Source organism: Cherax quadricarinatus, chromosome 61 (assembly GCF_038502225.1).
Source record: "Cherax quadricarinatus isolate ZL_2023a chromosome 61, ASM3850222v1, whole genome shotgun sequence".
NCBI classification, from domain to species: Eukaryota; Metazoa; Arthropoda; class Malacostraca; order Decapoda; family Parastacidae; genus Cherax; species Cherax quadricarinatus.
Genome location: NC_091352.1, coordinates 14,430,025 through 14,457,400, shown reverse-complemented (window position 1 = coordinate 14,457,400; position 27,376 = coordinate 14,430,025). Strand labels below are relative to the sequence as shown.

At 40.0% G+C, this 27,376-nt stretch overlaps 1 protein-coding gene across 1 annotated transcript in view; it reads right to left on the bottom strand.

Annotated features, from left to right (window-relative positions):
- shu (shutdown) overlaps positions 1–23,496 on the bottom strand; it is a gene marked incomplete at its 5' end in the record, with an annotated part of 53,660 nt that extends 30,164 nt beyond the window's left edge. Inside the window, 3 exon segments of the mRNA XM_070098249.1 lie at positions 19,742–19,978; positions 20,572–20,654; positions 23,330–23,496. Coding sequence (XP_069954350.1) covers positions 19,742–19,978; positions 20,572–20,654; positions 23,330–23,496 — 487 coding nt within the window.
- Positions 23,497–27,376: the final 3,880 nt, after the last annotated feature.

Below are 27,376 nucleotides of genomic sequence, written 5' to 3'. Positions count from 1 at the left end.
GGGGTTCACTTATCTAGGTCTGGGGTGGGGGCACTGGCAACTGCAGTGGAGGGAGCTGTTAGGACTTTAAACTAGGAATAGTTAGTGGTATGGGTTTTGGCAGGAAAACAGTGAAGTCCCAGTGTAGTAATATTACGAGTTCCAGGGGAACTAGTAATAAGCAGAACGAGGTAGATATTGAAAAGCCAGTGACACTGGGTGATAAGGACAGTAATAGGTTTAGTAGAAAAACAGAAATGAGCAGGAAGGGTAAAGAGAAAGGAGAGTCTTTCAATGTTTATTATGCTAATAGCCGTAGTGCTAGAAATAAGATGGACGAGTTGAGATTAGTTGCTAGAGCAGGTAACTTTGATGTATTTGCCTTAACTGAGACGTGGTTTAATTCAAAAAGTCGGGACATGCCTGCGGAATGTCACATTCAGGGTTTTAAATTGTTCCAAGTAGATAGAAGTATCGGGAAGGGGGGTGGGGTGGCATTGTACGTCCGAGATTGCTTGAAATGTTGCATAAAAACGGGTATCAAGTCTGAAGTAACACATACAGAGTCTGTTTGGATAGAATTTTCAGAGGGGCATAAAAAACTGATTTTAGGAGTGATATACCATCCCCCAAACTTAGATAGGGACCAAGGGAGACTACTATGGGAGGAAATTGTTAAGGCCACAAGGCACGATAATGTAATAATTCTAGGAGACTAACTTTAGTCATATTGATTGGAATTTCTTGACTGGGAATTTAGAATCATACAACTTCTTAGAAGTAGTTCAGGATTGTTTTTTGAAGCAGTTTGTGACAGAACCTACAAGAGGAAATAACCTGCTTGACTTGGTTCTGGCAAACAATGAATCCCTTGTTAATAATTTAGAAATTTCAGAGGAACTGGGTGCTAGCGACCACAAATCAATTACATTTAGCATTGAATGGAAGTACGATACTAGCGATAACTCAGTAACAGTCCCAGATTTTCGCTTAGCAGATTACGATGGGCTTAGAGAACACTTATCATCTGTTGACTGGGGTAACGAAGAGAGCTATCAATATTACAGTTTTCTGAACACTATACATGCTGCTCAAAGAACGTTTATCCCGTATAAAGAAATTAGATCAAATAGAAATGACCCAAAATGGATGAATAATAGGCTGAAATATCTACTAGGGCATAAGAAAGGAATTTATAGGCGTATTAAAAGAGGTGAGGGTCATCTTATGAATCAGTATATTGACATTAAGAGGGACATTAAAAAGGGGATAAGAAAAGCTAAAAGGGACTATGAAATTAAAGTTGCTAGAGATTCTAAAACCCAAAAAGTTTTTTCCAGGTATATAGAACAAAAGTTATAGATAAGATAGGTCCCCTTAAAAATAACTATGGGCATCTTACTGACAAAGAGAATGAAATGTGCTCGATTTTAAATAATTATTTTCTCTCGGTTTTTACACAGGAAGACACTAACAATATTCCAGTAATTAATTTTTATAGTGGGCTAGAAGAAGATAAATTATGTAACATCACAGTCACTAGTGAAATGGTTGTGAAGCAGATACAGTTATTTTTTTTTTATTTTTATTATCACACCGGCCGATTCCCACCAAGGCAGGGTAGCCCGAAAAAGAAAAACTTTCACCATCATTCACTCCATCACTGTCTTGCCAGAAGGGTGCTTTACACTACAGTTTAAACTGCAACATTAACACCCCTCCTTCAGACTGAAGCAAAATAAGTCGCCGGGTCCTGATGAGGTTTTTTCAAGGGTTCTTAAGGATTGCAAAGTGGAACTCTGTGAACCATTAACTAATATTTTTAATTTATCTCTTCAAACAGGTGTAGTGTCTGATATGTGGAAGATGGCTAATGTAATTCCTATTTTTAAAACAGGGGACAAGTCGTTACCGTCAAATTACCGCCCAATAAGCCTGACCTCAATTGTAGGCAAATTACTAGAGTCAATTGTAGCTGAGATTATAAGAAGCCATCTCGATAAGCATAGCTTTATTAATGATACTCAGTATGGATTCACAAGAGGCCGGTCTTGTCTAACTAATTTATTAACTTTCTTCAGTATAGCTTTTGAGGCTGTTGACCACGATAAAGAATTTGATATTATATATCAATGATCTTGAGGGAATTACTAGTGATATGAGCAAATTCGCCGATGACACAAAGATAGGTAGGATAATTGATTCAAACGTAGATGTTATGGAACTTCAGGAGGATTTAAACAAACTCTATTCTTGGTCAGAAAAGTGGCAGATGCAGTTCAATGTAGATAAATGCAAGGTTCTGAAGCTCAGGAGTGTCCATAACCCTAGCACTTATATGTTAAATGATGTAGAACTTAGCCATACAGACTGCAAAAAGGACTTGGGGGTTATGGTGAGCAGCAACCTTAAACCAAGACAGCAATGCCTAAGCATACGTAATAAGGCAAATAGATTACTGGGATTTATATCAAGAAGTGTAAGCAACAGAAGTCCAGGTCATACTGCAGTTTTATACATCATTAGTAAGGCCTCACCTAGATTATGCAGCTCAGTTCTGGGCTCCATATTACAGAATGGACATAAATTCGTTAGAAAACACTCAGCGTAGGATGACTAAATTAATACATAGCATTAGAAATCTTCCTTATGAAGAAAGACTGAAGACTCTTAAATTACATTCACTTGTTAGACGAAGAATGAGGGAGACCTGATCGAAATGTATAAGAGGAAGATGGGCATTAATAAAGGGGATATTAATAAGGTCTTGAGGATATCTCTCCAAGAGAGAACCCGCAGTAATGGATTTAAATTAGATAAGTTTAGATTTAGAAAGGACATAGGAAAGTATTGGTTTGGAAATAGGGTAGTTGATGAGTGGAACAGTCTACCTAGTTGGGTTATTGAGGCTAGGACTTTGGGTAGTTTCAAATTTAGGTTGGATAAATACATGAGTGAGAGGGGTTTGATTTGAGTGGGACTTGCACATCAGAGCTTATTTCTTGGGTATCATTGAAAATTGGGTTGGGCAAATGTTTTGTTAGTGGGATGAATTGTAAAGGACCTGCCTAGTATGGGCCAACAAGCCTGCTGCAGTGTTCCTCCTTTCTTATGTTCTTATGTTCTTCTCTCACCATGACACAAGAACTAGAAGAGGGGTAGTTATTGGCTTCTTTCTGAGAGCCTACAGAATTTCCAGTCCACAGTTCCTCGAAGAAGAATGTACATACATCACCAACTCTCTTAGTTCACTACACTTTCCCCTACACTTCATACGTGACTGCAGGAAACGTGCGACACATATCCTCAGCAAGACCAACACCAATCAAATTGATGAAAAGCCTCCAAGTTACATCGTTTTACCGGTCAGCAACGTTGCCACTAATGTTTCAAAAATGTTTGACAGAAAACTGGCTAAAATATCTACCAGCTCTTCAACTACTATTAGGAACCTGATACAAAAACCCAAGCATGATTCTGGCACAAATGCAGGAATCTACACTATACCATGTGGGGGGTGTGACAAAGTATACGTAGGGGAAACGGCCAGATCTCTGGACATTAGGATAGCAGAACACAAAAATGCTTGCAGAAATGATGACCGCAAAAACGCATGTGTTCAACATAGGGACGATGTTGGACACCTCATGAAATTCAATGAAGCTAAACTAGTGATTAAAGACGACGACTTAAGACGGAGAAAATGCATTAAAGCTGCACTAATTTCTGTCAGTAACACTATAAAGCAAAAATCCAGTAGTTCCAGTATTTCAAAATTACTAAGCAAGAGGATATTACCCATCCTGGGAACTGGTGTTACATGATGCCAGCAGGTCCCTCTCTAGCATCACCTCCTTAGTTCCACTACTACTACTACCACCACCACCTCTACCCACGCGTCACCTCACCTGACTCCTGCCACTATATATATACGTTTTCTTAGTTTTCTCTGTATTAGAACTGAAGAAGCCACTTGTGGCGAAACGTTTCTTCTAATAAATGTCCTGAACTGTACATAAGTGTCTTTTTCCACATCTTGTCGGTATCTCCATACCATTTCCTCTTATGTTCTTATTTAACATCACACTTATCAGTAGGGTGATCGAGGCTAGGACCTTGGGTAGCTTTAAGAAGAGATTGGACAAATATATGAGTGGGAGGAGCCGAGTTTGATTTGTGTCATTGGGTACGCGAGTAAATTCTTGGGTAGCTTTGAGTAGAGGTCATTAAGTCAGTCATTCAGTCATTCAGTAAGTCAGTCATTCAGTAAGTCAGTCATTCAGTAAGTCAGTCATTCAGTAAGTCAGTCATTCAGTAAGTCAGTCATTCAGTCATTCAGTCATTCAGTCATTCAGTCATTCAGTCATTCAGTCATTCAGTCATTCAGTAAGTCAGTCATTCAGTAAGTCAGTCATTCAGTAAGTCAGTCATTCAGTAAGTCAGTCATTCAGTAAGTCAGTCATTCAGTAAGTCAGTCATTCAGTAAGTCAGTCATTCAGTAAGTCAGTCATTCAGTAAGTCAGTCATTCAGTAAGTCAGTCATTCAGTAAGTCAGTCATTCAGTAAGTCAGTCATTCAGTAAGTCAGTCATTCAGTAAGTCAGTCATTCAGTAAGTCAGTCATTCAGTAAGTCAGTCATTCAGTAAGTCAGTCATTCAGTAAGTCAGTCATTCAGTAAGTCAGTCATTCAGTAAGTCAGTCATTCAGTCATTCAGTCATTCAGTCATTCAGTCATTCAGTAAGTCAGTCATTCAGTAAGTCAGTCATTCAGTAAGTCAGTCATTCAGTAAGTCAGTCATTCAGTAAGTCAGTCATTCAGTAAGTCAGTCATTCAGTAAGTCAGTCATTCAGTAAGTCAGTCATTCAGTAAGTCAGTCATTCAGTAAGTCAGTCATTCAGTAAGTCAGTCATTCAGTAAGTCAGTCATTCAGTAAGTCAGTCATTCAGTAAGTCAGTCATTCAGTAAGTCAGTCATTCAGTAAGTCAGTCATTCAGTAAGTCAGTCATTCAGTAAGTCAGTCATTCAGTAAGTCAGTCATTCAGTAAGTCAGTCATTCAGTAAGTCAGTCATTCCCCTTCTGCGCAATAGGTTCAACACACACTCCTCCTCCCATCCCACCAATTATCACCAGATCTTCATTTAAGGTAAGTGTCAATTATATTCTATTGTTATTAATCCATTGTTATTGTTCTATTGCATTAAACTTAATAATAATGGGGAAAATTGATTCACTTTCCGATATTTTTGGTTTACGATGAGCTCTCAGGAACGGATTAATATCGGGAACTGGGGGTCCACTGTACACACACACACACACACACACACACACACACACACACACACACACACACACACACACACACACACACACACACACACACACACACACACACACACACACACACACACACACACACACACACACACACACACACACACACACACACACACACACACACACACACACACACACACCCCTCTGGGTTTTCTTCTATTTTCTTACTAGTTCTTGTTTATTTCCTCTTACCTCCATGGGGAAGTGGACCTGAATTCTTCCTCCGTAAGCTATGCGTGTTGTAAGAGGCGACTAAAATGCCAGGAGCAAGGGGCTAGTAACCCCTTTTCCTGTATAAATTACTAAATTTAAAAAGAGAAATTTTTGTTTTTCTTTTTGGGCCACCCTGCTTCGGTGGGATACGGCCAGTTTGTTGAAAGAAAGAAGAAAGAATTCATAAACACAGCTGCCTTGTAGCAGAGAAAGACTGGACTGGACATATGTATATGAATTACGAACACTGGGATGGTGAGGTGGTGTCGGGGAGTGGCAGGGGATGGCGGGAGGGTTCCCCAGCTGCTCCACAACAAGGCGGATGCTTGGGCAAAAGAGAATTTTTTTTTCCTTCCCACAAACTGAACTGTGTTAAATTAATTGTACGACGTGTTACATAAAATTGTGCCGCAATTCTTCAATCCTGCAATACCCAAATCGTACCAAATAAACTTGTGCTAAATGATGGTCTACTGTAATAATAATAATATTATTATTATTATTATTATTAATAAGAATAATAAGAATATTAATAACATTCTCCATGGGGAAATGGAACAGAATTCTTCCTTCGTAACCCATGAGTGTCATAAGAGGTGACTAAAATGCCAGGAGCAAGGGGCTAGTAACCTCTTCTCCTGTATGTATTACTGAATGTAAAAGGAGAAACTTTCGTTTTTCCTTTTGGGCCACCCCGCCTCGGTGGGATATGGCCAATGTGATGAAAGAACGAACTTGTACAGAATGTAAGGCGTTTGTATTGTGGGGAAAACACTTCACAAACATATGCATAATGCCAGATGAACACACAACAGCCAGTGGGCAGGTATTAAATATGTATCCATCTGACTGCCCACCCAAAACAGACACCATATACACATCTACGAAGCACCCTTACCACATTGTTTTATGATAATATGTAACAATAATCTTTATTTCTACTAGTAAACCTGGGTGTGTTGCCATGAGTTCTGCATCTCTCTTGGCTCCATCTCAAAACTTTCCGAAGTTTCAAGCATTTTAAAGTTACGTATTATGTACAGCTAGCCCTCCACTTTCACAAGTTCCACTTTCGTGAGCTTCGAACATTCACGAATGCCCAGCCGCCCGGTTTTCATGTGTTTTATGATTGTTTGTGGCTCAACAGCTTAAGGAAGCAGTATTGTTAGGCTAAGTAAATATTATATTTCCCTACAATATATTTGCACATATATCTGCGAAAACATAGGTAGTAGGTTGGTAGACAGCAACCACCCAGGGAAGTACTACCGTCCTGCCAGATGACTGTGAAACAAAAACCTGTAACTGTTTTGCATGATGGTAGGATTGCTGGTTTCTTTTTCTGTCTCATAAACACGCTAAGATAACAGGGATATCTTGCTACTCCTACTTACACTTTGGTCACACTTCATAGACACGCACATGCATATATATATATATACATACATCTAGGTTTTTCTCCTTTTTCTAAATAGCTCTTGTTCTTTTTTATTTCTTCTATTGTCCATGGGGAAGTGGAAAAGAATCTTTCCTCCGTAAGCCATGCGTGTCGTATGAGGCGACTAAAATGCCGGGAGCAATGGGCTAGTAACCCCTTCTCCTGTATACAATTACTAAAAAAGAGAAGAAGAAAAACTTTATAAAACTGGGTTGCTTAAATGTGCGTGGATGTAGTGCGGATGACAAGAAACAGATGATTGCTGATGTTATGAATGAAAAGAAGTTGGATGTCCTGGCCCTAAGCGAAACAAAGCTGAAGGGGGTAGGAGAGTTTCAGTGGGGGGAAATAAATGGGATTAAATCTGGAGTATCTGAGAGAGTTAGAGCAAAGGAAGGGGTAGCAGTAATGTTAAATGATCAGTTATGGAAGGAGAAAAGAGAATATGAATGTGTAAATTCAAGAATTATGTGGATTAAAGTAAAGGTTGGATGCGAGAAGTGGGTCATAATAAGCGTGTATGCACCTGGAGAAGAGAGGAATGCAGAGGAGAGAGAGAGATTTTGGGAGATGTTAAGTGAATGTATAGGAGCCTTTGAACCAAGTGAGAGAGTAATTGTGGTAGGGGACTTGAATGCTAAAGTAGGAGAAACTTTTAGAGAGGGTGTGGTAGGTAAGTTTGGGGTGCCAGGTGTAAATGATAATGGGAGCCCTTTGATTGAACTTTGTATAGAAAGGGGTTTAGTTATAGGTAATACATATTTTAAGAAGAAGAGGATAAATAAGTATACACGATATGATGTAGGGCGAAATGACAGTAGTTTGTTGGATTATGTATTGGTAGATAAAAGACTGTTGAGTAGACTTCAGGATGTACATGTTTATAGAGGGGCCACAGATATATCAGATCACTTTCTAGTTGTAGCTACACTGAGAGTAAAAGGTAGATGGGATACAAGGAGAATAGAAGCATCAGGGAAGAGAGAGGTAAAGGTTTATAAACTAAAAGAGGAGGCAGTTAGGGTAAGATATAAACAGCTATTGGAGGATAGATGGGCTAATGAGAGCATAGGCAATGGGGTCGAAGAGGTATGGGGTAGGTTTAAAAATGTAGTGTTAGAGTGTTCAGCAGAAGTTTGTGGTTACAGGAAAGTGGGTGCAGGAGGGAAGAGGAGCGATTGGTGGAATGATGATGTAAAGAGAGTAGTAAGGGAGAAAAAGTTAGCATATGAGAAGTTTTTACAAAGTAGAAGTGATGCAAGGAGGGAAGAGTATATGGAGAAAAAGAGAGAAGTTAAGAGAGTGGTGAAGCAATGTAAAAAGAGAGCAAATGAGAGAGTGGGTGAGATGTTATCAACAAATTTTGTTGAAAATAAGAAAAAGTTTTGGAGTGAGATTAACAAGTTAAGAAAGCCTAGAGAACAAATGGATTTGTCAGTTAAAAATAGGAGAGGAGAGTTATTAAATGGAGAGTTAGAGGTATTGGGAAGATGGAAGGAATATTTTGAGGAATTGTTAAATGTTGATGAAGATAGGGAAGCTGTGATTTCGTGTATAGGGCAAGGAGGAATAACATCTTGTAGGAGTGAGGAAGAGCCAGTTGTGAGTGTGGGGGAAGTTCGTGAGGCAGTAGGTAAAATGAAAGGGGGTAAGGCAGCCGGGATTGATGGGATAAAGATAGAAATGTTAAAAGCAGGTGGGGATATAGTTTTGGAGTGGTTGGTGCAATTATTTAATAAATGTATGGAAGAGGGTAAGGTACCTAGGGATTGGCAGAGAGCATGCATAGTTCCTTTGTATAAAGGCAAAGGGGATAAAAGAGAGTGCAAAAATTATAGGGGGATAAGTCTGTTGAGTGTACCTGGTAAAGTGTATGGTAGAGTTATAATTGAAAGAATTAAGAGTAAGACGGAGAATAGGATAGCAGATGAACAAGGAGGCTTTAGGAAAGGTAGGGGGTGTGTGGACCAGGTGTTTACAGTGAAACATATAAGTGAACAGTATTTAGATAAGGCTAAAGAGGTCTTTGTGGCATTTATGGATTTGGAAAAGGCGTATGACAGGGTGGATAGGGGGGCAATGTGGCAGATGTTGCAAGTGTATGGTGTAGGAGGTAGGTTACTGAAAGCAGTGAAGAGTTTTTACGAGGATAGCGAGGCTCAAGTTAGAGTATGTAGGAAAGAGGGAAATTTTTTCCCAGTAAAAGTAGGCCTTAGACAAGGATGTGTGATGTCACCGTGGTTGTTTAATATATTTATAGATGGGGTTGTAAGAGAAGTAAATGCGAGGGTCTTGGCAAGAGGCGTGGAGTTAAAAGATAAAGAATCACACACAAAGTGGGAGTTGTCACAGCTGCTCTTTGCTGATGATACTGTGCTCTTGGGAGATTCTGAAGAGAAGTTGCAGAGATTGGTGGATGAATTTGGTAGGGTGTGCAAAAGAAGAAAATTAAAGGTGAATACAGGAAAGAGTAAGGTTATGAGGATAACAAAAAGATTAGGTGATGAAAGATTGAATATCAGATTGGAGGGAGAGAGTATGGAGGAGGTGAACGTATTCAGATATTTGGGAGTGGACGTGTCAGCGGATGGGTCTATGAAAGATGAGGTGAATCATAGAATTGATGAGGGAAAAAGAGTGAGTGGTGCACTTAGGAGTCTGTGGAGACAAAGAACTTTGTCCTTGGAGGCAAAGAGGGGAATGTATGAGAGTATAGTTTTACCAACGCTCTTATATGGGTGTGAAGCGTGGGTGATGAATGTTGCAGCGAGGAGAAGGCTGGAGGCAGTGGAGATGTCATGTCTGAGGGCAATGTGTGGTGTGAATATAATGCAGAGAATTCGTAGTTTGGAAGTTAGGAGGAGGTGCGGGATTACCAAAACTGTTGTCCAGAGGGCTGAGGAAGGGTTGTTGAGGTGGTTCGGACATGTAGAGAGAATGGAGCGAAACAGAATGACTTCAAGAGTGTATCAGTCTGTAGTGGAAGGAAGGCGGGGTAGGGGTCGGCCTAGGAAGGGTTGGAGGGAGGGGGTAAAGGAGGTTTTGTGTGCGAGGGGCTTGGACTTCCAGCAGGCATGCGTGAGCGTGTTTGATAGGAGTGAATGGAGACAAATGGTTTTTAATACTTGACGTGCTGTTGGAGTGTGAGCAAAGTAACATTTATGAAGGGATTCAGGGAAACCGGCAGGCCGGACTTGAGTCCTGGAGATGGGAAGTACAGTGCCTGCACTCTGAAGGAGGGGTGTTAATGTTGCAGTTTAAAAACTGTAGTGTAAAGCACCCTTCTGGCAAGACAGTGATGGAGTGAATGATGGTGAAAGTTTTTCTTTTTCGGGCCACCCTGCCTTGGTGGGAATCGGCCGGTGTGATAATAAAAAAAAAAAATCTGCGAATATATTTGCAGCATGTATGTGGACAGCATTTAGATAAAGGTAGGGAAGTTTTCATTGCATTTATGGATTTAGAAAATGCATATGATAGAGATGACCAGGGAGCAATGTGGTTAGGGTGTGTAGGAGAGAAGATTACCTCCCGATAAAAGTAGGTCTTAGACAGGGATGTGTAATGTCACCATGGTTGTTTAATATATTTATAGATGGAGTTGTAAAAGAAGTAAATGCTAGGGTGTTCAGGAGAGGGGTGGGATTCAAATATGGGGAATCACATACAAAATGGGAGTTGACACAGTTACTTTTTGCTGATGATACTGCTCTTATGGGAGATTCTAGAGAAAAGTTGCAAAGGTTAGTGGATGAGTTTGGGAGGGTGTGTAAAGGCAGAAAGTTGAAAGTGAACATAGATAAGAGTAAGGTGATGAGGGTATCAAATAAGAACATAAGAAAGGAGGAACACTGCAGCAGGCCTGTTGGCCCATACTAAGCAGGTCCTTTACAATCCATCCCACTAACAAAACATTTGCCCAACCCAATTTTCAGTGCTACCCAAGAAATAATCTCTGATAACTATCCACTCATTTGCAAGTCCCAATCAAATCCAACCCCTCTCACTCATATATTTATCCAACCTAAATTTGAAACTACCCAAAGTCCTAGCCTCAATAACCCAACTAGGCAGACTGCTCCACTCATCAGCTACCCTATTTCCAAACCAATACTTTCCTATGTCCTTTCTAAATCTAAACTTGTCTAATTTAAATCCATTACTGCGGGTTCTCTCTTGGAGAGACATCCTCAAGACCTTGTTAATATCCCCTTTATTAATACCTATCTTCCACTTATACACTTCGATCAGGTCTCCCCTCATTCTTCATCTAACAAGTGAATGTAACTTAAGAGTCTTCAATCTTTCTTCATAAGGAAGATTTCTAATGCTATGTACTAATTTAGTCATCCTACGCTGAATGTTTTCTAATGAATTTATGTCCATTCTGTAATATGGAGACCAGAATTGAGCTGCATAATCTAGGTGAGGCCTTACTAATGATGTATAAAGCTGCAGTATGACCTCTGGACTTCTGTTGCTTACACTTCTTGATATAAATCCCAGTAATCTATTTGCCTTATTACGTACACTTAGGCATTGCTATCTTGGTTTAAGGTTGCTGCTCACCATAACCCCCCCCAAGTCCTTTTCGCAATCTGTATGGCCAAGTTCTACATAATTTAACTTGTAAGTGCTAGGGTTATGGACACTCCCGAGCTTCAGAACCTTGCATTTATCTACATTGAACTGCATCTGCCACTTTTCTGACCAAGAATAGTTTGTTTAAATCCTCCTGAAGTTCCCTAACATCTACGTTTGAATCAATTATCCTACCTATCTTCGTGTCCTTGGCGAATTTGCTCATATCACTAGTAATTCCCTCAAGATCATTGACATATATTATAAAGAACAACGGGCCCAAGACTGATCCCTGTGGAATGCCACTTGTTACAGATCCCCACTCGGATTTAACCCCATTTATGGACATTCTCTGCTTCCTGTCTGTGAGCCATGACTCGATCCACGAGAGCACTTTTCCCCCAATGCCATGAGCTGCCACTTTCTTTAACTTTAACAGTCTTTGGTGTGGAACTCTATCAAAAGCCTTACTAAAATCTAAGCAAATAATATCAAATTCTTTATCGTGGTCAACAGCCTCAAAAGCTTTACTGAAGAAAGTTAATAAATTAGTTAGACAAGACCGGCCTCTTGTGAATCCATGCTGAGTATCATTAATCAAGCTATGCTTATCGAGATGGCTTCTTATAATTTCAGCTATAATTGGAAACATACACACATGCAGTATAATGTGATCCTTTATTGACTACGTTTCGCCCACACAGTGGGCTTTTTCAAGTCACAAACAGATCTACCTGGGATGGAAGAGACGCGAGTATTTATAGTCAGGTTCAGAATGCTGAGGTCAGGTGGAGAATGCTGCATCTGATGATGTACCGAGTGGGGTTACAGAGTCTAAAATCTTGGGTAGCTTGGAAAGGAGGTTGGATAAGTTTGTGAGCAGACCTTCTACAGTGTTCTTCCATTCCTGTGTTCTTATGTGGGATAGCGATGAAGTTTCTTGGCAAGTGGTTCAGCTATGTTATAGAAGCCACTATTCTGGTTGAAGTTGTCGGATATAGAAATAAGTGATGATTCCAGGATTCTTCGGTATTGAGTGTTGTCTTCTGTGGCGATAAGTCTCGAGTTTCTGTAGTTTATCAAGTGGTTGTGTGAATTACGGTGTTGTACACAGGCATTCCTTGTGTCGTCAGACCTGCTTGCGTACTGGTGTTCTGAAATACGTGTTTGGAGGTCCCTTGATGTTTCGCCCACGTATAATTTGTTGCAGTCATTACAAGGGATTATGTATACCCCTGCAGAGGGTGGAAGCTTGTCCTGTCTATCACTGGTAATGTCCTTGATAAGGTCGTGGTTGTGGAGGTAGATACTTGGAATGAGGTATTGGAAAAGATGTTGGAAACGTGTTTGGCAATGGAGTTGGTGGGAAGGACTATGTATCTCTTCTCGGCAGTGTCTTCTCTGGGTGTGTTGAAGATGTTTAATGCCCACCGTCTGCAGTCTCTGATGAAGTGACGAGGATAGTGGAGTTTAGAAAATACTTGTTCAATTATCGTGCATTCTTCTTCAAGAAACTCATTGCTGCAGATTCTGAGTGCACGCAGGAAGAAGCCTATAATTACACTACGTTTAGTTTTGGTGTCGTGGTGAGAGTAGAAGTGGAGAAGATCGTTTTGGTTGGTGGGTTTTCGACAGACTTTAAAATGAAGTTCGTGGTCAGCTATGCAGAGCAGAACATCAAGGAAAGGAAGAGTGTTGTCGACTTCTTCAAGTGTGAACTGGATTGAAGGCTCGACCTGGTTGAGCTTGTCTTGGAGAGCTTGAACGTTGAAGCGTTTAGGAGTTATGAGAAGAATGTCGTCAACATAACGGAGCCAGGTGACAGACGAAGGAATAATGGTGGAGAAACATTCGGCTTCTAGATGTTCCATGTATAGGTTCTCCAGGACCGCACTGAGTGGCGAACCCATGAGTAGTCCAAAAGTCTGCTGAAAGAGGTGATTTTCGAAAGAGAAACACGTAAAGCCAACACATAGTTCAACAAGGTCGATGAAATCGCTGGCTGAAATGGGAAGATCAAGTGAATCGTCAATTTTCCTGCGCAAGAGATCGATGGCTTGTGTAGTAGGTACTTTGGTGAATAGGGAAGTGACGTCAAGGCTGGAAAGTTTCTTGTTCCTGATGTTCATGTTGCGAATGCGATTGAGATCACTCGAGTGTTTGAGATGTGCTGGACTGATAGTGCCCAAGAGTTTAGAGAGGTGTTTTGCGAGAATTCCTGAGAGCTGGTGGGGAGCACTGCCTATTCCCGAGGATATGGGCCTCAGTGGGATACCAGGCTTGAGAGTTTTTGGCAGGCCGTACATTCTGGCAGGTCTGGGGTTGGTGGGCATGGTGTGCAGAAGTTTCTTCCCTTGTTTGATTACAGGAACAAAATGCTCAATCTACTTAATGACCCAGATACCTACAAACCTCTCACAACTAACCAAGTGGACAACCTTACTAAAACTTTTCTTCAAAGGACTCGCCGCATTCTGAGGGGCTCAGAACAAGGGAAGAAACTTCTGCACATCATGCCCAGCAACCCCAGACCTGCCAGAATGTACGGCCTGCCAAAAACTCACAAGCCTGGTATCCCACTGAGGCCCATATCCTCGGGAATAAGCAGTGCTCCCCACCAGCTCTCAGGAATTCTCGCAAAACACCTCTCTAAACTCTTGGGCACTATCAGTCCAGCACATCTCAAACACTCTGGTGATCTTCTCAATCGCATTTGCAACATCAACATCAGGAACAAGAAACTTTCCAGCCTTGACGTCACTTCCCTATTCACCAAAGTACCTACTACACAAGCCATCGATCTCTTGCGCAGGAAAATTGACGATTCACTTGATCTTCCCATTCCAGCCAGTGATTTCATCGACCTTGTTGAACTATGTGTTGGCTTTACGTGTTTCTCTTTCGAAAATCACCTCTTTCAGCAGACTTTTGGACTACCAATGGGTTCGCCACTCAGTGCGGTCCTGGCAAACCTATACATGGAACATCTAGAAGCCGAACGTTTCTCCACCATTATTCCTTCGTCTGTCACCTGGTTCCGTTATGTTGACGACATTCTCCTCATAACTCCTAAACGCTTCAACGTTCAAGCTCTCCAAGACAAGCTCAACCAGGTCGAGCCTTCAATCCAGTTCACACTTGAAGAAGAAGTCGACAACACTCTTCCTTTCCTTGATGTTCTGCTCTGCAAAGTAGACCACGAACTTCATTTTAAAGTCTATCGAAAACCCACCAACCAAAACGATCTTCTCCACTTCTACTCTCACCACGACACCAAAACTAAACGTGGTGTAATTATAGGCTTCTTCCTGCGTGCACTCAGAATCTGCAGCAATGAGTTTCTTGAAGAAGAATGCACGATAATTGAACAAGTATTTTCTAAACTCCACTATCATCGTCACTTCATCAGAGACTGCAGACGGCGGGCATTAAACATCTTCAACACACCCAGAGAAGACACTGCCGAGAAGAGATACATAGTCCTCCCCACCGACTCCATTGCCAAACACGTTTCCAACATCTTTTCCAATACCTCATTCCAAGTATCTACCTCCATAACCACGACCATCAAGGACATTACCAGTGATAGACAGGACAAGCTTCCACCCTCTGCAGGGGTATACGTAATCCCTTGTAATGACTGCAACAAATTATACGTGGGCGAAACATCAAGGGACCTCCAAACACGTATTTCAGAACACCAGTACGCAAGCAGGTCTGACAACACAAGGAATGCCTGTGTACAACACCGTAATTCACACAACCACTTGATAAACTACAGAAACTCTAGACTTATCGCCACAAAAGACAACACTCAATACCGAAGAATCCTGGAATCATCACTTATTTCTATATCCGACAACTTCAACCAGAATAGTGGCTTCTATAACATAGCTGAACCACTTGCCAAGAAACTTCTTCATCGCTATCCCACATAAGAACACAGGAATGGAAGAACACTGTAGAAGGTCTGCTCACAAACTTATCCAACCTCCTTTCCAAGCTACCCAAGATTTTAGACTCTATAACCCCACTCAGTACATCATCAGATGCAGGATTCTCCACCTGACCTCAGCATTCTGAACCTGACTATAAATACTCGCATCCCTTCCACCCCAGGTAGATCTGTTTGTGACTTGAAAAAGCCCACTGTGTGGGCAAAACGTAGTCAATAAAGGATCACATTATACAGTACTGCATATGTGTTTATATTTCCGTTGTTGGTTTAGAAAGACACGTAAGCAAACACTAACATATTTATTAGAAAACGTTTCGGTCCTGGGACCTTGATCACTCTTCAACAGTGATCAAGGTCCCAGGACCGAAACGTTTTCTAATAAATATGTTATAGTGCTTGCTTACGTGTCTTTCTAAACCAACTTGTCGGTATTTATTACCAAGGTTTATACCATATTTCCATTGTGTCGGTATTTTATACCATTTATTTCCCTCAGCTATAATTGACTAGTAATTTGCCTAAAATTGAGGTCAGGCTTATTGGGCGGTAATTTGACGGTAACGACTTGTCCCCTGTTTTAAAAATAGGAATTACATTAGCCATCTTCCACATATCAGATACTACACCTGTTTGAAGAGATAAATTAAAAATATTAGTTAATGGTTCACAGAGTTCCACTTTGCAATCCTTAAGAACCCTTGAAAAAACCTCATCAGGACCCAGTGACTTATTTTGCTTCAGTCTGTCTATCTGCTTCACAACCATTTCACTAGTGACTGTGATGTTACATAATTTATCTTCTAGCCCACTATAAAAATTAATTACTGGAATATTGTTAGTGTCTTCCTGTGTAAAAACAGAGAAAATAATTATTTAAAATTGAGCACATTTCATTCTCTTTGTCAGTAAGATGCCCATAGTTATTTTTGAGGGGACCTATCTTATCTCTAACTTTTGTTCAATAGACCTGGAAAAAACTTTTTGGGTTAGTTTTAGAATCCCTAGCAACTTTAATTTCATAGTCCCTTTTAGCTTTTCTTATCCCCTTTTTAATGTCCCTCTTAATGTCAATATACTGTTTCATAAAATGACCCTCACCTCTTTTGATACACCTATAAATACCTACCTTTCTTATGCCCTAGTAGATATTTCAGCCTATTATTCATCCACTTTGGGTCATTTCTATTTGATCTAATTTCTTTATACGGGATAAACGTTCTTTGAGCAGCATGTATAGTGTTCAGAAAACTGTCATATTGATAGCTCTCTTCGTTACCCCAGTCAACAGATAAGTGTTCTCTAAGCCCATTGTAATCTGCTAAGCGAAAATCTGGAACTGATACCGAGTTGTCCCTACTTTCATACTTCCATTCTATGCTAAAGGTAATTGATTTGTGATCACTTGTGCCAAGTTCCTCGTTAATTTCTAAATTATTAACAAGGGTTTCCTTGTTCGCCAGAACCAAATCAAGTAGGTTATTTCCCCTTGTAGGTTCTGTCACAAAGCGCTTCAAAAAACATTCCTGAACTACTTCTAAGAAGTCATCTGATTCTAAATTCCCAGTCAAGAAATTCCAATCAATGTGACTAAAGTTAAAGTCCCCTACAATTACTACATTATCGTGCCTTGTGGCCTTAACAATTTCCTCCCACAGTAATTTCCCTTGGTCCCTATCTAAGTTTGGGGGACGGTATATCACTCCTAGAATCAATTTTTTATGCCCCTCTGAAAATTCTATCAAGACAGACTCTGTATGTGTTACCTCAGACTTAATACCCATTTTTATGCAACAGTTCAAGTGATCTCTGACATACAGTGCCACCCCACCTCCCTTACCGATATTTCTATCTACTTGGAACAAATAAAAACCCTGAATGTGACATTCCGAAGGCATGTCCCGACTTTTGGAATTAAACCATGTCTCAGTGATTGCAAATACATCAATGTTACCCGCACTAGCAACTAATCTCAACTCATCCATCTTATTCCTAGCACTACGGCAATTAGCATAATATAATTTTAAAGACCCTTTAGATAACAAAAAATTGGATATCACGTTGGAGAGAGGGAGTATGGAAGAAGTGAATGTTTTCAGATACGGATTTGGGAGTTGACTTGTCAGCAGATGGGTTTATGAAGGACGAGTTACCCATATAATTGATGAAGGAAAAAAGGTGAGTGGTGCATTGAGGTATTTGTGGAGACAAAAAAATGTTATCCAGGGAGGCAAAGAAAGGAATGTACAAAAGTAGTGGTGTGAAGCTTGGGTTGCAAATGCTGCAGCGAGGAGGTGGCTGGAGGCAGTGGAGATGTCCTGTCTAGGGGCAATGTGTGGTGTGAATACTAGGCAGAGAATTCGGAGTGTGGAAGTTAGGAGGTGGTGTGGAGTTACTAAAAGTATTAGTCAGAGGGTGGAAGAGGGGTTGTTGAGGTGGTTAGGTCATTTAGAGAGAATGAATAAAAGTAGACTGACTTGGAGAGCATATAAATCTGTAGGGAAAGGAAGGCAGGGTAGGGGTCATCCTCAAAAAGGATGGAGAGAGGGGGTAAAGGAGGTTTTGTGGCTGAGAGGCCTGGACTTCCAGCAAGCATGTATGAGCATGTTAGATAGGAGTAAATGGAGACTAATGGTTTTTGGGACCTGACAAGCTGTTGGAGTGTGAGCAGGGTAATATTTAGTGAAGGGATTCAGGGAAACTGGTTATTTTATATATAGCCGAACTCGAGTACTGGAAATGGGAAGTACAATGCCTGCACTCTAAAGGAAGGGTTAGGGATATTGGCAGTTTGGAGGGGTATGTTATATATCCTTATATATGCTTCTAAACTGTTGTATCTGGGCACCTCTGCAAAGACAGTGATTACGTGTGAGTGAGATGAAAGTGTTGAATGATGATGATGAAAGTACAGTGGACCCCCGCTTAACGATCACCTCCCAATGTGACCAATTATGTAAGTATTTATGTAAGTGCGCTTGTACGTGTATGTTTGGGGGTCTGAAATGGACTAATCTACTTCACAATATTCCTTATGGGAACAAATTCGGTCAGTACTGGCACCTGAACATACTTCTGGAATGAAAATATATCGTTAATCAGGGGTCCACTGTATTATCTTTTTGGGTCACCCTGCCTCGGTGGGAGACGGCTGACTTGTTGAAGAAAAAAAAAATTGTGCATCTAAACATCTGCGAATGCTACAGTTCAGTATTATCATACTTTGCACCAAATATTCACATATTTTCAAGGTTAGTGAGGTTCTTGATTCCTTAACGCTTGTGAATGTGGAGGGCCTCCTGTACATTATTTATACTATTTTTGCATTAATTAATGATTAAACTCGGTAAGCAAGGAATGTTGATGGCCGAGATAGAACGTAAGCTAGGTTTGGCTCACCAAACAGTTAGCACAAGTGTGAACTCTAAGGAGAAAGTGTTGAAGGAAATTAAAAGTAAGATCAAACTAGTCACACATGCCTTTAGGATAAGTAAGGAGTGTAATGTAAATGCATTTTATTTTTTTGTTTTTTAAGGTCTAGGTCTATTGCTAACTTAATAGTATATGATAGTGTAAACATGTTATCTGGTGAAAAAAAGGTTGTTAGTTTAATATGTTTATTATGCACCCCATACCCATCCTGTGGGCTGTAGTCAAAAGATTACAGAGGTGCATAATGGGCCCAGGGACTTGACCCCAAAGTTATGATAGCTAAACTAGTTACAAAGGTAATGAACTCCAGGTAGATCTGGTCACAATCATGGCAAGTTACAAAGGTAATGAATCATCTACACTCCTATACATGGTTACAATCATGAATAAATTACAAATTAATGAGCCACTGACACGTCCACACCCGGTCACAATTGTAATTAGTTATAAATACAAATATTAAGTGGGTCATACACCCACACGAGTGCGCAAACACACAGGACATGCACACACAAGCGCGCGCACATGAGCGCGAGTGCACGCACACACGAGAGCGAGTGCGCGCACACACAGCGCGCACAAACACACAAGGGCGCACGCACAGACAAAGATTCACTTTACGCTGATTTTTGCCTTATGGTGGTGGCCTGGAACCTAACTAGCTGTATAATCAGGGCCCTCCTGTACTATCATGCCTATGACCTAAAGCTGTCTTTTGAAATAAGTCAGTATACTGTATAATCCAGAACTTTTAATATTCACTTTTAATACAATTAAGGAGAAGAAGAAAAAAAAGTGCATTATTACCTTCCCAAAAGCATACGAAGACTTTACAAGGAATCTCGCTGTCTCATCCTTCCTCATCGTCTTAATGGCAATGTTCAGCCCTGGCAGCAGTTCTCCAAAATCCAATTTCTTCTTCTCTGGTTTCCCACGAAGCCAAGACGAGTCAAAAGGCTCATCACTATACTGAAGATAGGCACTGTAGTGGAATGTGACATACGCCCTGCTAGGTATATCTCCACCAATGCCTGGACGCACTTCCTGCCACAGAAATAATCACTGCTAAAAATTAAAAAATATCAAGATGCATGCAGGCAACCTACTTTTGTTAGTAAGAAAGAGGTATCAAACATGTCTGAATACTATGGAACACAGCAATGAATATGGAACATAGCAAAAATATGGAACATGCCAATGAATTATTAAAGCACTTGAAGAATGAGAATGTTAACAAAGTTAGAAGCAATAAAATTCAAGACATAAAAACATGATCATAAAACAATCACATACTGGAGGAATTATTTTATATAAATATTTAACAGCATCCTAAGAAAAACACCAAGTGATAAAATAAATCAAATGAACTACAGTACTGTATAGTATTTTTCAATAATAACAAAAACCATATAATGGGGCAATTGAGCTATGTGACAAGTAAATGTGCCACTAACTTAAAAGTATATACAAATGTAATTATAAAAACATACCTATTTGCAATCTATTTGCACATAGTTATGTTTTTAAAAGTTATTCATATTTTGGAAATCACTTGGATAAAGGGCACTTTTAGGTTGGTGGCACAATTACCCCATTATATGGTATATTGTATTCTTTCACTTCAAGAATTTAATTACCATTTTAAGGACGCCACCATCACCAGTCATATCTTCCATTTTTCGGGAAAGCTTTTCAAAAGCCTCTGCGTCATCATCTGACCCTAATAAACATCAATAAATTATTTTGTAATTTGTTGCTTTAAAATATCAATTCCAAACCTTATACATCTCCTTATCTATCTATCTATCTATCTAATTTACATCAGTCAGCTTTAATCCAATCTCAAATCAAATGAAAACTGGTAGAGTCATTTATGTTTATTCTTAGTTTTCATACTTAATTCATTATTAATGAGTGCAAGTTTCATACTATTCAATAATCTATCTTTGTTTACAAACTATTTATCTCCTATTTCTAGAGCACTAGTGTAATTCTAGACCAACTTGCCATGCATCAGGTTCTATGATGATGCTCTCTCATTTCATGCACCGTATCTTTATGTATGATAAAAAGCACTTGGGGCCTGCTATTTTGATTAAAACAGCAAAAATTGAAATAAAGAAACCCATTTCAGCAGAAAGAAGTAATGGACACTGGAAATTAAACCATTTTTGAAAATTAAAGGAAAAAATCTGTCATAACCTTTTAAATTAAATGAAGCAAGGTAAATAAATTAGCAATAAGACAAAAGCAGATGCAAGCCTCAGCCCTTGCAACTAAATTAAGCAAGTTAAATAATAAGGCAATTAGAAAGACTTATGGCTCACTTTGTTGCATTCATCAAATGAGTCTAAATGGTTTCACATTTTAAGTTGCAATTTTATTACTGTATTTGTTTCACTGAAAAGAAAGAAGTGTATCAATATAAACAAAACAGGAAATGTACCAGAGTATAATGCTATCAACATCTTTACATACATGTGAGGCATGGCTTTTGAAAGCTGCAGTGAGGAGGAGTCTAGAGACATGTTTGACATCTGCACTGTCATGTAGAGAATTCGGAGCACAGAAATTAAAAAGTAACATGGGGTCACCAAGGGTACAATACATAGGGCTGAGGAGAGGTTATTAAGGTTGTTTGAGCATATACAGAGGATGAAGAGGATGTATAAATCTGGGGTGGAACGTAGGGGTAGGGGTGGTCCCAGGTATAATTACAGAGGGGAGGGGTAAAGAGGTTTCGAGTCATAGCGGCTTGACCATTCAGTATACTCGAGTGTGTTAGATAGGAGTGAATGGAGATACATGATTTTCTAAGGGAAATGCAGTCGAAGTGTGAGATTCAAGTAAATCAGTTAGCTGAAATGTAGTCCTGGAAGTGGGATGGACAGTACAGTGGACCCCCGCCTTACGAACGCATCGCGTTACGTTAAATCTGCCATACGAAGCATTTGAACGCAAAAATTTTGCCTCGCCTCACGATAAAAGACTCGCCTTACGTGATTCGTCCGGGACGCATCCCACGTGTGGCCTCAGCTGCCCCGTGGGTGCCAGTGTTTACAAGCCAGCTAGTGTGGTTGCATCCACGCATACATTCGGTACATTTCACCTTATCCCAGTGTTTTTTGTGCTTGTAACTGCAAAATAAGTCACCATGGGCCCCAAGAAAGCTTCTAGTGCCAACCCTGTGGTAAAAAGGGTGAGAATTAGTATGGAAATTAAGAAAGATTTTGAAGGGTTTGGGGCTAACCCTGAGAAGCCTATGCCAGTTATGGAATCCATTGTGCCTACTTCAAAGATTAAGGAAATGTGTGCAAAGTGGGTTGAAGTGCAAACCTTTATGGATGAAAATCACCCTAACACAGCTATTGCAAGCTGTGCTGGTGACTATTACAATGACAATGTTGTGGCCCATTTTAGGGAAATCTTAAAGGAACGGGAGGTACAGACCTCTATGGACAGATTTGTTGTGCGACAGAGGTTCAGTGACTCAAGCTGGTCCTAGTGGCATTAAAAGAAGGGAAGTAACCCCAGAAAAGGACTTGCTACCTCAAGTCCTAATGGAAGGGGATTCCCTTTCTAATCAATAACTTCCACACACTCCCCTCCCCCCATCCCATCAATCATCACTAGATCTTCAATAAAGGTAAGTGTCATGTATTCTATTCTTAGTAGAGTAGTAATTGTGCATGTCTTCTTCAGTTTGTGCGTATTAAAATTAATATTTCATATGGTAAAAAAAAAAAATTCGTACTTTGGGGTGTCTTGCACGGATTTATTTGATTTCCACTATTTCTTATGGGGAAAATTAATTCGCCTTACGATAATTTCAGCTTACGATGAGCTCTCAGGAATGGATTAGTATATTAAGGCGGGGGTCCACTGTACTTGCACTCTGAAGGAGGGGTGATGTTGAAGTCGGAGGGTAATCAAAATTGTGAAGTCAGGACATTTCTGGAAAGACAAAGATTAAATGAATGATGGTGAATGAGTTTTCTTCTTTGTGTCACCCTGCCTGGGCAGAAAGTCGTTGGGGGTAGGTAAAAAAAATTCATTTTATTTTACTAAGGTTCATGACTATTTTTCACCCTGCATAAAGAAGTAGGACAGGGAGTCAGAGACAACTATTATGTATTGTATGCATGGGAAAATGCTAAACCCATGAAAGTCACACAGTGTCTAGGAAATAGCAGGCAATCAGAGTTGATCCAAGGAATGGAAAGGTAGCTCCAATTCCCTGAATCAAGAGCCCTTCACCAGCATCAAGGCACCCCACTGTGATTGGAGACAGAGAAAAGTGGAACACAAAGTGTGAGTGCCCAACTGCTATACAGTACCCAGAATTTCTTGAAAAAGTCAAGTCAACCTAAAACAAAGTACTGTACGGAAACTCACCAGAGTCCTCATCATCATCATCAAATAAAGCATTGCCAGCACCAAAACTAAGACTTTTGAAGAGTGATTCATCATTAAAAAAGTTCCCATTATCATCTGTGCAATCTTTTGAAGGCTTTTGATTCTCTGCAATTTCTAATATTGCACCAGACTCTGAATATACATCCCTAAAAACAAAAACAAAAAATGACTATGTTGAGATACAGTATTTACAGATTAATGCAATAGGATCACCACACCTTATAATCCAAGCCAAACAGTTTTATTGAATTCTTCATATGAAATGTCAGAAATGTAAAAATAAAATAATGATCTCATTTCATTTATTCACCTAGCAATATCATTAGTTCGTAGTTTTACCTTGAAGAATCTCCCACATCCTTATTTTCTTACTAGTTTTCTTTCCAAATTAACAGAGTACAAATGAGTCAACAACAAACTCTCATATCACACCGCAAGGTAATATAATCTGTTCATTCATAATCTATTTAAGTTGATAGTACAGTACAGTTAGTTGTACAGTACAGTACAGCCTCTCCTCATTTAATAACAGTTTCATACCTAAGAATACGTCAGTAAACGTATTGGTCATTAAGTGAGGAGCATACTACACTGGTCGTGGGGTTTGTGTCAACCATCTTTAGATATTGTTTTAATGTCACATTTGCACCATTTATAACACTTTAGTATATTTTCAAATGTTTATACAGTATTTTTTTATTATTATCACACTGGCCGATTCCCACCAAGGCAGGGTGGCCCGAAAAAGAAAAACTTTCACCATCATTCACTCCATCACTGTTTTGCCAGAAGGGTGCTTTACACTACAGTTTTTAAACTGCAACATTAACACCCCTCCTTCAGAGTGCAGGCACTGTACTTCCCATCTCCAGGACTCAAGTCCGGCCTGCCGGTTTCCCTGAACCCCTTCATAAATGTTACTTTGCTCACACTCCAACAGCACGTCAAGTATTAAAAACCATTTGTCTCCATTCACTCCTATCAAACACGCTCACGCATGCCTGCTGGAAGTCCAAGCCCCTCGCACACAAAACCTCCTTTACCCCCTCCCTCCAACCTTTCCTAGGCCGACCCCTACCCCGCCTTCCTTCCACTACAGACTGATACACTCTTGAAGTCATTCTGTTTCGCTCCATTCTCTCTACATGTCCGAACCACCTAAACAACCCTTCCTCAGCCCTCTGGACAACAGTTTTGGTAATCCCGCACCTCCTCCTAACTTCCAAACTAAGAATTCTCTGCATTATATTCACACCACACATTGCCCTCAGACATGACATCTCCACTGCCTCCAGCCTTCTCCTCGCTGCAACATTCATCACCCATGCTTCACACCCATATAAGAGCGTTGGTAAAACTATACTCTCATACATTCCCCTCTTTGCCTCCAATACAGTAGTGTACTGTATATTGTAATAAACAGAATAGAGGAAATCAGCTCCAACATACATTACTTAAAGTATGCATTCTGGTCAGAAAGCTGGTCGTAAGACCAAGCGGTCGTTAAACTAGTATGTCATTAAGTGAGGAGAGACTATATTATGATTGATTACCATTTTAAAAAGCTGACTTGTCTGTTAGCCTAATGCTGTATCTCCACTTCATAAATGCATAGTGTTTAGAAAGTAATTATATATACGTTCTTTAGTTTTGCATGCAATATATTTTGTAACTTGCCAGATGTATCATTCAGTAGTGCCTATCCTAAATTGCTTCACACAAAAAACTGAAATCTCAGATTTGTGAAGAAAATATGTGGAATATTTATGCAAAAATTGACCTTCCAAGCCCAAAATTTCCTCTTCAGCATGCCATTTTCACAGGTGCAAAATTCTGGTTTATATTCACTGGACCATAGGATCATGTAAATTGCTGTTTAGACCAGACTTGGCACTGGGGATCTTAAAAAAAAATAAGTGATTTGGAACAATAGAAAGACCTATCTCAGTCACTAAACAAGTAAACACATGTTCTTATCCTTCAATAATAATGTCAGAACACTGTATAATGCTGAAATAAAATTATTATTATTATTAGTGACTGCCAAGATTTTTCAGTCCTAGGATCTAGGTTGCACATGACTCGATATGGTTAAGATAAGATAAGATAAGATTTTGTTCGGATTTTTAACCCCGGAGGGTTAGCCACCCAGGATAACCCAAGAAAGTCAGTGCGTCATCGAGGACTGTCTAACTTATTTCCATTGGGGTCCTTAATCTTGTCCCCCAGGATGCGACCCACACCAGTCGACTAACACCCAGGTACCTATTTGCTGCTAGGTGAACAGGACAATAGGTGTAAGGAAACGTGTCGAAATGTTTCCACCCGCCGGGAATCGAACCCGGGCCCTCCGTGTGTGAAGCGGGAGCTTTAGCCACCAGGCCACCGGGCCACACAATGGCACATGATGGCAAATCTGAGAAAGCTACGATTTTTACATATACAGTATATAATGCACTCTCTGCAGAGTTTAAGGATTAAAATAACACCTAAAGTAGATGTTATTATGGTTTACAAATAATGATGTTGCTAATAAAATGTAATGAATATTTCAAACAAAACCACTATACAGTACAGTGGACCCCTCAGTTTTTTTTTTATTATCACACTGGCCGATTCCCACCAAGGCAGGGTGGCCCGAAAAAGAAAAACTTTCACCATCATTCACTCCATCACTGTCTTGCCAGAAGGGTGCTTTACACTACAGTTTTTAAACTGCAACATTAACACCCCTCCTGATGTTGCTAATAAAATGTAATGAATATTTCAAACAAATCCACTATACAGTACAGTGGACCCCTCGGTTAATGCCTTTAATCCATTCCAGAGATCTAACCTTTAACCGAATTAATTTTCCCCATAAGAAATAATGGAAATCCAAGTAATCCATTCCAGATACCCAAAAGTATTAAACAAAATAATTTTTTTTACATGAAATATACATTTCCTTACAGAAAATGATACATGAATAAAACAATAATAACATCACACTTACTTTTATTGTGCACTTGTTGATGAGTGATGAGATGGGAGGAGGGCAGAGGATGAAGGTATTCTATTGTTTGGAAGGGGAATCCCCTTTCATAAAGACTTCAGGCAACATGTCCTTTTCTGGCTTGTGTCCTGGGAGTGCCTTTTCCTCTTGAGTAATGTAGGTCCTGTTTGACATTTTCTTCCTAAGCAGGCCTGTTTTGTCACAACTGAACACTTGTGGGGTTTTAATTTTTCAGCCTCTATGTACCCCTTAAAGTCCTGCACATATTTTTCACCCGATTTTTTGTCAGAACTGGCAGCCTCACCATGCCTTCTCATACCATACCACCATCACAACCACTACCACCCTCTACCACCATTGCTACCACCATCACAATTGCTACCACCCTCTACCACCATCACTACCACCCTCTACCACCACCACTTTCGTATTTTTCTACAAACATTTTCTTAAATTATATGTTTCTCACATTCTGTACCAAAGGGCTGGCACTAGAAGCTTTCTTGGGGCCCATGGTGGCTTATTTAGCAGTTACAAGCACCAAAAACAATGGAATACAAAATATATCGCATGTACACGCAAAATCATCCTCATTGGCTTTGTAAACAATGGCACACTGGCTGGTACACGGAGTGAGTGACCAGGCCTGCACAGGCTGCTGTGCTGACACGTTCGGGACGAAAGCCCCTAACCGACTTTTTAGGTGTTATCCGAGCCAATTTTTTCACGCCAAAGCGAGGCATTATCCGATTTTGGCGCTATCCGATCCAGGTGTTAACCGAGGGTCCACTGTATACAAATATAAATACACAAAGTTCCTATCTTACTGTCAGAAAAACTTAAATGTCTTAATATGCAGTAAAGCAGCAGTAAATGCCAACAAGCAGAAGGAAATGAACACAAACAGATATGCTTAGGACACTTTTATTCAATATGTTCAGGTTCAGGCAGAGATAGTGACTGTAACAAGAAAGTTTACCAAAAACAAAATTTAGAAGTACTACATACATATACGTATGATTGAAAGCAAT